The sequence below is a fragment of the Zeus faber genome, assembly GCF_960531495.2.
Source record: "Zeus faber genome assembly, chromosome: 8".
Lineage (NCBI taxonomy): Eukaryota > Metazoa > Chordata > Actinopteri > Zeiformes > Zeidae > Zeus > Zeus faber.
The window spans coordinates 8539543-8548270 of NC_137195.1; the positions used below are offsets into that span (position 1 = coordinate 8539543).

Sequence of the window (8728 nt, forward strand, 5' to 3'; positions counted from 1 at the left end):
CAGTGGTGGAGTCGGGGGGTGTGTGACTTGCAGGAGCTCTGGAGACAAGCGAATTAATCTTTTGCCTGTAGGTCGATGGCGGAGAGCTTGATGTTGGTGAATCGAAGAACAGTGACTTTCAGGGACCAACAAGTCGCCAAGCCTTGCATCCAAACCTAATGCACTATGGGGGAAGGGAGGACCTGGAGAAAACGGTTTGTCTTGAGAACGTGGGGCAGAGCCGGCTGATGACGGGAAACCTTCCTCAATGACCAAATGTTCCACTTTTCCAGGCACAAGTTGAGACATGAGACACAGGCAGAGATGTGGCAAACACAGCAGTTGATGGTAGAGAGTGGCAAGATGCAGCAGATGGACACATGTCATGACTGTGGCTCTCCCTGTGTGTGTGGGCAGATGGGTGATTTACCTGTTGCTCGTTGATTGCTCTGACGACGCAACAGGCGTACAGCCACCCTGATCCCTGGCCCAATCACCGAGACCTAAGACAGGCGTGGCTGCTTAAACCACACCACCCCCACACCACAACCACCCTTTATCAATATCTTATCTTAAATAATGGCTGCAAAAGCGGAAAACTACGCGAGGAAAGTTTCCCATCATCAGCCATTACTCAGAATGATAGAAGAACGGCGATTGAGCTGTAGATCAATTCCAGAATTGCTAAACACAACACAGCAGCTTGTCAATGCAAATGTCTAATATTCTGTTCTATTTCTCATACTTTATATAATTATTATTTTTTTGCCTTTCCTGGCGCCCGCAGCCCTGATCTGAGCTCACAGAGATGCTTTGAAAAGATTGATTTTAATTCATCAAGGTTGCAGACTTAGCAGAAGAAAGTTGAAAGATATTGTTTATCTCGAAACTACTATAGATGTATAAGAAACCGAAAGATGGACAGACAGACAGACAGACAGACAGACAGATATATAAAGATAGATAGATAGATAGATAGATGACCTGATGTACTTCATATTTACAGTATACATACCACATACTGGTACTTCCCTGTGTATTGGCTCCAGTGGACAAACATATTCATTCCTGTCTGATTGACCCACGCAGCAGTAATGTGATCACAGGGCAGGTGGGCCCAGGATTGCCCATTACCCTCACTTATTGGATTGAGCCAAGTGGGTTGTATATCATCTATTGTTCCCAGGGTTGGTGTGTGTGCGTGTGTGTGTGTGTGTGGGGGTGGGGGGGGGTGGTGGATTGGCTGGCAATTCACAAAATTGCATTTAAAACTTGGCGCATGATGAATTTCGGGCCCCCTGTTTCCAAGTTAATGGCCCCATGTTTGTTCCGTGTATCGGCTGAGGTTCCTCGGCCCCACCAATATGCTGAAGTGTTGTCGTTTACTGGCACCGTGGTAAACAGATGCCGAGAGAGCCCCGTGCTCTTATTGATTGAGAATGGAGAATGTCGAGGAGCACTGGGGGCCCGGCGAGAGAGAGAGAGAGAGAGAGAGAGAGAGAGAGAGAGAGAGAGCTGATAATAATGACATTGACCGCAATGATGACATTACACCGTTTTAATTTTAAGTTACATCATTCTTTTTCTGTAAACGTGCGTTTCTCGTGCCAAAAAAGCCCTTCGTAATTTCAATTCAAAGTTGAGAGAGAGTGAGACTGAGAGAAAGTTGATAAGGAAGATTAGAGAGGGGAGGAGAGACAGAAAGATAGAGAGACAGCGGGGGAGAAATACAGAAAAACAGGGAGACAAAGACAAAGGGACGAGTACGGAGTGAGGAAGGGAGGCAGAAGGACAGAGCGAGACGTGCGTGGGTGTGTCGCGTGTATGTTATTCTATGCATCTATTTTTGCATAGTTCCTCGTAACCCACTGACATTTAAGGGTTGTTTTCACCGTTCTACTGCTTCCGCCTTTTCATCATACGTTACGCGTTTCCACTACCGTTACGATCATTTTCTCTCTGCCGGTACAATGGGCTTTGGCAACACTGCATAATAAATGAATGGCCATGCCGATAAAGCCTTGCTGAATTGAATTGAATTGAGAGAGACAGAGACAGCCAGAGAGATGAAGATAGCAGCTTTTTTACAGACATGGTTGCTTCTTAAACAGGTGCTAATTGCTCCAATGTGCAGAGAAGAATGGAGAGCTGCGTGGCGCTGCAGGGATTTCACATTTAGTGTTCCCTCTGGGGGTTGACAGGCAGCTTGTATAAGAACCTGGCAACCCTGAGTGAATTGCAACTGGTCAAATCTTTTTTTTCCTCTCCTTTAATATATTTTTTTCTGAGCAGTTTGAAAAGTGGAAAGTTAAATACCACAGCCTATGTGATGTGGACTTTTCAGACATATTTAAAGGTAATTATCCCATTATTAAATGCACACAAAAAGACTTTGCCCTTGCCCTTTTCCCCCCACTCAAATTACTTTCCCTGGTTGAAAATGTTTCTATTCACTATGTGAAGAAAGAGTGCCTGCCATCATATCATGCTGACTGTAGATCTGCTCGTCTCCAAATCCAAGGATCAAGTCAGCAAAACCACTTCAAATCTGTTCAGCAATCAACTACCATCAACTACCATCTACTGGAGTCACTCCTGCTAGTGGGGCGACCGGTTGGTCCTCACTCACAATTTCTCATTAATCCTTTGAATGCCAACAGAACCAAAGACTGGTCGAAACAAGTTCAACGACCAACACAGGTCGTCATAATCTCTTTGGAGTGGAGTTTATTTCTGATGGTATTGCAATTATTGCAAAATACCTTTCTGCCCATGGGAGGTTCATATTTGCTGGGGCCGTCATGGCGGAAAAACGGAGCAACAGCAATTATTACATTTAAACTCAAACCCTAAAAAAGCGGTTCCTTCTGCTTTTGACCGCAGCGAGCGTCTTGAATTGGAAAACAATTGATCGACTCATTTGTCGTTCCTCGAATTGTCGTGCGGATAAAAGTTTCTCAACAGAGTTCTGACTGACAGGTGGTAGGATCGTCAACTCGATAGGAATCATCTAAAGGCAACGAGGTTCAGAGGTTTTCACAAACAATATTTCTGCGATGTTATTACAACATGATGTACAGGTCTCTAGTGCGTACCACTCACGCTGAGTAACGAGCAATCCATGATCGATTTCCAATAATGAATTGAACTCACTGTAGACTGCCGCCGTGCCAACTTAGTTACAACCTTGTGACTGGATTGATCCATTTTTAACAATGGGCATGGAAACACATGCATTTCAAGGTTAATCTGGTCATATAAACATCGATAATCAGTTCCTTTATCTTTGACCGACCCCTCAAACTCCTGTTATCACTCCGACGTGCGGACGATCCCCTGTTTTTCTTAGCTACATATTACTTTCACTATTGAACTTAGATAGCTGTAGTCCATCTTAGGCGCCGTCTCCTCGTACCGCTCAAGCAGCGGGATCAAACGGTAAACAGCGAACGATGCCACGCGAGTATTTCCGAATCCTTTTCAAACCAGGGGCAGATAAAACTGTTGCACGCAGGACAGGGAAAAAGTTTCCTCGGAGAGCTCCACCCGGCTCAGAGCTGAATGCACGTATTGAGAAGCTGAGTACACACAGAGGTAATCAAAGCCAGGCACCCTAACAACCTCAAGCGATACGGGAGCACCTCTGGGACTCACGCTCACTTAGCAAGCAACTCCAGGCAAGTAGACACCCTCCGTCTAGCACTTACATCTCCGTCACGTTCTCGCTCTCCTGCGTTTCCAGCGCCGAGATGCTGGTGATGCCATCGGGCTCCAGACACTGCAGCATGGCAAAAGAGCAGCGGCAAGCTGACGGGCATCCTGCCAGGGAGAGCACGGGGGTCAGGCTCAGCAGGGCCAGGACCAGGGTCGGAGCTGGGGCCGGGACGGGGGGTCTGCCCACCGCCGCAGCCATGACACGCAGCTCAAAAGGGAAAACCTCCTCGAGAGTCAGCGGAGTGACTTGTGGCGGTCGCTGAGAAGTTCGGGAGTCACGCAAGAGGGAAGACGCCGGGAACTCGCTTCACACCCGGGGCCGCACAGCGCTGCTCCCAGGTCCCCGGAACGTCTGATGTCCCAGCTGGTCGGGGTCTGGTGTGGAGTCAAAGCTGTTCTGAGCAGCAGGAGAGACAGGCAGGCAGGCAGGCAGGCAGAGGGCCTCTGGAGATGTTGGTGGTGGGCTGCAGCCCCACTTCTCTCTCTCTCTCTCTCTCTCTCTCTCTCTCTCTCTCTCTCTCTCTCTCTCTCTCTCTCTTCTCCACGATGAAGGGAGGGGCAGAAGACAACAACTGCCATTAGTTGATTCTGTGTTTGAGAGCAGTCACCAGACACCTCGTGAGGGAAGAGTGGGGAGGCGGGGGGTTGGAATTGAGCTTGGGCTGGGATGTTAGGGGGGTGCGTGGCTAAGGCGGGGGTCGGCATGGGGTGGGGGGGTTGTGAAGGATGATGATGGGAGATCTCATTCTGCCTAAGGGAACTGGCGGCTTTCTGTCCCAACAGCAGTCCTGTCTTGGTGGCTTGCGTCTGGCATGGGCAGCGGCACTGACTGGATCTATCCGCCCTCGGGGATCAGCTGCTGTAAAAACTGACGCTTGAGAGAGTAGAAGCCAGGGATGGATTTATCGGCTGCGGGGGATCGGAGGAAAGGTGCGCTGCAGGTTCAGAGCCGAATTTGAATTATGTACGGGATTTCTGTGATATGAATTCATAGAACGGTGAAACAGCTGCAGTCACTCAAAAAGGGCGAAATGTCGTAACATGCAGGACACAAAGCCAGACGGCTTGGATTAGCTTCTTAAGGGACCAACCTATTGCACCGATAGGGAAAATCAGAGTTTGAGAGTGCCCTCTCTCAAAATGTGAATCGAAATGGTTGACATTTTTTAGGTAAAAAGCTGGTACGCGCGTATTTTTTTCTCACTTGCTGCAGCGGCCCAATCTCACGAGGTCATCATCACTAAACGAAACTGTTCTTCTTCGTCAACATTGGACAAGTCGATTTACGTCAGTGTCGTGATCATCACGTTGGGAATTGATGAGGAAATCCACAGAGGCGTCATAGAATAACACAAAAGGCCACAGCAGATTTATCTCAAAAGGAAGTGATATCTGTTGTTCCTCCGGGGGAAAGGGACAAGGGTATCTACCCTACCTCCCTCTACTCTAAAGTACTTTACATTTTTTTAAATTACTACTTCCATAACTCTACTACTATAATAATTTCAATTTGTAATGAGCAGCTGTGGAACAAGTATACTGATGAAACTCATTTCCTAAATGAAACTGCCTCAACAGGTCAATAAAGGCTAATATCACCGGGCTTGAATACTCCGCCCGCCTATTAATGCTTCCACTGCGAGCATTAGTCTGGTGTCTAGGCCATCCATCATGCAGCGTCTATATGAGCGGAGCCGATTTCAACCCAGGGTACAAATGTTTTACCCCGCCCCCGTCACTCTCCCAGTCACGGCCGTGCATGCGGAGGGTCATGGCGTCCCGACCGCAATTACTGCTCAAAAGCTGAATAGCCATTTTTTGCTGCTGTCGTCAGGACTATCCAGCGGCTTAATTGCCCTCCGTCCACTCCTCCACTCCCCACTTCGGGGGTCTTAGCTCCGTAACCAGAACAGAGGGACAAGGAGCTTATTCACAGCCAAAAGTGTCTGAGAGGTCGAACAGACTAATTACTGTGATGCAACATGAAGCAGGGGAGCGTGAGGCAAGTGTCCTCCTCCGAGCATCTGGTGGGGGGGGGGAATAAGAGCGTGGGACTCTGGAGTGAAGCTCGAAACATCGGTGTTTGAATTGAATTTGAGATTCCCCTAGGATGGGATTAGAAGAAAAGTTTATATATATATAAAAAAAAAAAAATTGGTGTTTTTAATCTATTCAATTCTTTTTTTTTATTGTAAACTAACCTCAGAATAAGTGAACAATTGACCATCTATGATGGAACTCTGCAGGTTGAAGGGCGTCCAAGATGTGCTGTGACCGGGTAGAATGTGCTGATGAAGCCCGGCAGCCAAACAACAATAACCAATCAAGACATTTGTGTTTTCCACCAGCGCACACATCATCTCCCTCTCGACACTTTTGTTGAACAACGACCTGTTCACTCTGTCGAGTATTTAACCAAGTGGAAAACTTCTCTGGAATTTCACTTGCTCAGTACAATGGACCGATGTGAGACAGGATGTCAAAGTTGATGGCGTCGCCGACTGTATATTTTTATGGATACAAAATTATTGATAGCACAGCCCTCATACAAAGTGTGCTAAAAATCTGGTAGGTAACTCAGTCTTGTTCATAGGCCCAGCTACATGGACAGTATTCTGTACTTTGAAACAGTAAATTAGAAATATCATCTATAATTATTTAAGAGATAGATTCTCCCCATATATTGAGAAATGGCCTCTTCCTCACCTTTTGTGTCAGAAATAGAGTTTATGCAATGCTGACTGTCAGTATTCCTAATATTACTATTAGTACAAATACTACTAATGATAATTATTTTCTGTATCTCACTCGTGCAGAGTGCTTTGCTTCGTGCAGAAGCAAATAAAAGAAGATTTCATTTTCTGTGTGTCACATGACCATACATCGTAATTTGTTAATAGTGGTAATTTGTCCGTTAATTATAACCATTTTTTTTCGCTTGGCATTGGATTACATTAGTTCTCATGCATAGCATTGACTAATGGTCACAGAAGCGGTTAATTGCGCTATTGCTGCTGTAACACACACACACACACACACACACACACGCACGCACACACACACACACACGCACGCACACACACGCACACACGCGCGCGCGCGCGCGTGCATGCGCACGCTCACACACGCACACACAAGCACATGTATACATGCATTAGTCCATGTCCTTTCAAATGGAGTTCATGTCCTATCCCCATATCACATCTCTTCATCTCTTTGAGCTGTCCCGATATCTTCAAGCATTCACACGACCTTGCGCTTTCAGATGTATGAAGACAAGGTTGGAGCCGGACCCCATTGGCGAGCCACTGAGGGTGCAAGAGGAAACGAGGCGGAGGAGGCTGAAACCAACCAATGCATGTACGACAACTTTTGTACCCTTTGTCGGTACAGGCGACCGCACAAGCCGCTTACGGCAGCCGGCCGTTCTTCACGGTGGAGCTCTGTTACGCTCGAGGCAGAAGAGCACCAGGGGGCCGCAGCAGAGCACCGGGGGGCCGCACTGAGTGATCGTTCCATCCCTCCGCCGAGAAGCCCGGATGAGTGCGGTTCCTGCGGAGGGCTAGGAGACGGTAGAAAGCGAGTCTGACCGTAAGCTTCGGTGGGCGGGTTGCGGGCCTGGGAAACAGTGTGGCGTGCCGATCACATCACGTGTGAGCTCCGTTACGCCTACTCCTTCAGTTGAAGACCTAAAGTAAAGGCGTGGAAATGCTTTACTGGCACCAGAGTAACCACGGAGAGACCGTTCCAAGAATTCCTAGAGGACCTATAAAAACGTTTTGTTTTTACTGATGGGGGCTCAGTGAAAAGAGAAGATAACACACAAGCTTTGTTCTTTACTTTTCTGCAAAGAATGTTTCTGCTCTGAATGAGGGTGATAGGCGCATGTTATGTTGTTCGATTCCCCTTGTCCTCCAACAGGCAGCCGAAAGAAATGCTTGTATTGAAGAACAGAAATCCCCAGGTTAGGCAATTGTTGACACAGGCTTTTCTGAAAACATTCTTAGAGCTCTACACACAAAACCCGAAGAAAAAAAAATCACCTTGGAGAAGAGGTCCTTTCATTTAGGAGAATTTATTATAAAATAAAAAGATCTGAGTTGGCAAAATACACAGATACATAACCTTTTATAATATATAGATGTGGAATGTGTTCCTAGCAGAATATTCCAAAAATGGGTCTGATTAAACAGTACTGTCTACCAGACTGACTTATCTCTTGGGAGTGGCATTGAGCGAGAACACTACGCTCAAACCGCTATTTCAAAAACCAAAACAATGTGTTGCACTCAGCACATTCTGTAACTTTTCCACTGCAACGCACACAAAAGGCAAAATGAAAGTCTGCACTCAAAACAAAGTTATGTGTTCTAAAAAATATATATTTTTTATCTGTTAAAATGACTGTAAAACATCCCAACAAACACAAAGTTGGATGTGTAAAGTGTTCCACTTACAGAACAAATAATGAAATAAATGTACTGTATACAGTGATCATTGAGTACTGTGTACAGTGATCATTGAGTACTGTATACAGTGATCATTGAGTACTGTATTGATATGCAGTTGTACAATACTGTAATGAGAGTAGATTTCTGACCTATTGTCATTTCGTAAAGACGGTGGACGCCGCTGTGAACCTGCTCATGTTGGCTTGCACTCTCTGCTCAGCCTCCCTCATGGTTGGAGCGTGGTTGACCATGTGGTCGACCGAAGTGGCCTGTATTTCATCAGAGATGATGCCTCTCCTCGGTCTCCTCTTCCTCTCACTCCTCTTGCTCTGGCCTCTCTCTCCTATGTTGGCATCCATCGCTCCGATAACAGAACAACAACAGCAACATGTGTTTGCACATGGGCCGAGTCAGTGTGGATAGTAGGAAATTTAAGTTTTGGATTTTGAATGGCAGTGTGTTCCATGTGAACACAAGAGATTCTATTCATGAAGATTGAGCCAAATATAGAGAATTGTGTGAAAAAAGTGTGGTTTAAAACTGCGATCTGAGTGTTAAACAGGAAATGAGCTTTCCTTTTAGCA

General features: G+C 46.4%; 1 protein-coding gene across 1 annotated transcript in view; it reads right to left on the reverse strand.

Moving 5' to 3' along the window:
• The window catches only part of ntrk1 (neurotrophic tyrosine kinase, receptor, type 1), a gene marked incomplete at both ends in the record, with an annotated part of 35199 nt that extends 26696 nt beyond the window's left edge, over positions 1-8503 (reverse strand). The window contains 2 exons of the mRNA XM_080005808.1: positions 3687-3952; positions 8354-8503. Of these exons, the coding sequence (XP_079861934.1) occupies positions 3687-3952; positions 8354-8503 (416 nt within the window). The remainder of the gene's footprint in view (positions 1-3686; positions 3953-8353) is intronic.
• Positions 8504-8728: the final 225 nt, after the last annotated feature.